The sequence below is a fragment of the Tarenaya hassleriana genome, unplaced genomic scaffold (genome assembly GCF_000463585.1).
Source record: "Tarenaya hassleriana unplaced genomic scaffold, ASM46358v1 Cleome7, whole genome shotgun sequence".
NCBI lineage: Eukaryota > Viridiplantae > Streptophyta > Magnoliopsida > Brassicales > Cleomaceae > Tarenaya > Tarenaya hassleriana.
Genome location: NW_010969548.1, coordinates 3018225 through 3019380, shown reverse-complemented (window position 1 = coordinate 3019380; position 1156 = coordinate 3018225). Strand labels below are relative to the sequence as shown.

Here is a 1156-nt window from a genome sequence, read left to right as displayed (position 1 = left end):
CTTTCCCTTGTTAATAACATCATTTCATCACATATTCACATTGTGTTGGATGAGACCAAGATTGGGGCAGTTGGGGGGAAATAAATCATTTGTCCACTGGCAGATGGACCTCATTTATGCTCAACCAATTATTATCCCGACTTTTATACATGTTGAACCGCCCGGTCCACTCGATTCCAGTATTTCCGGTTAAGTATACCGGAATACAAACCGACCTTTATTATATACACATAACTAGATGCATTTTTATGTCTATATATATGTACGTACGTACTTGTGTGTGTATGTACAGTTGAGCTTCAGAAATTTGAATCTGTACAACCTCCATTGTAAACCGAACCAAACCGGATTTGAGGAAAAAGAACTGATCCGGTTTAGGTGTAACCGGTTGGACTACCGACTACGTAAGTACCATGCACGCTCGCGAGTCACGACCTCTATATATAAAGCAACAGCTACTAAGCTTCCCAACACATCGGTATCATCTCTCTTTCATATACAGTTGCTCCTAAGTTATCCATAAGTTAACACTGAAGAGAAACAGCTAATTATACACTAATCATGGGCTTAATCGCCCGTCTCGCGTTAACTTTCCTGTTCTTATCTGCCCTCGTCGCGGATTTCGCTTTAGGAGATCCACAGGTTGACGACGACAAACACTTCCTTCATCACCCTCGTCCCTTCTTCCACAAACCTGGCATCTACAAGAAGGGTTTTAGGAAGGGTCTCGGCGGCGGCGGCGGTTTAGGCGGCGGAGGTGGTCTTGGTGGAGGCGGAGGACTCGGCGGAGGCGGGGGACTCGGAGGAGGAGGAGGTCTCGGAGGAGGCGGGGGACTAGGTGGGGGAGGAGGACTCGGAGGAGGCGGAGGGCTTGGCGGCGGCGGAGGACTCGGTGGTGGTGGGGGTGCAGGAGGCGGTTTCGGAGGAGGAGCTGGCGGCGGAGGTGGACTTGGCGGCGGAGCCGGAGGAGGTTTCGGCGGCGGTGGAGGTGCCGGTGGAGGGGTTGGCGGCGGAGCAGGCGGTGGGTTTGGCGGAGGCGCTGGTGGAGGTCTTGGAGGAGGCGGCGGTGTTGGTGGAGGAGGAGGGTTCGGCGGCGGTGGAGGAGTTGGTGGAGGAGCTGGATTCGGCGGCGGGGGGGGGGTTGGGGGGGGGGGGG

The 1156-nt window shown here is 54.0% G+C and overlaps 1 protein-coding gene across 3 annotated transcripts in view; it reads left to right on the top strand.

The window, feature by feature from the left end:
* The first annotated feature begins 463 nt into the window (after positions 1–463).
* Positions 464–1156, top strand: part of LOC104801041 (glycine-rich protein 23) — a 1368-nt gene continuing 675 nt past the window's right edge. Inside the window, exon 1 of one of the 3 annotated variants that reach the window (XM_010524117.2) lies at positions 464–970. In XM_010524117.2, the coding sequence (XP_010522419.1) occupies positions 562–970 (409 nt within the window). In that variant the 5' untranslated portion in view covers positions 464–561. Of the gene's footprint in view, positions 1097–1156 lie in introns of all 3 variants that reach the window. The other 2 variants (XM_019201037.1, XM_010524118.2) reach the window with 2 other exon arrangements.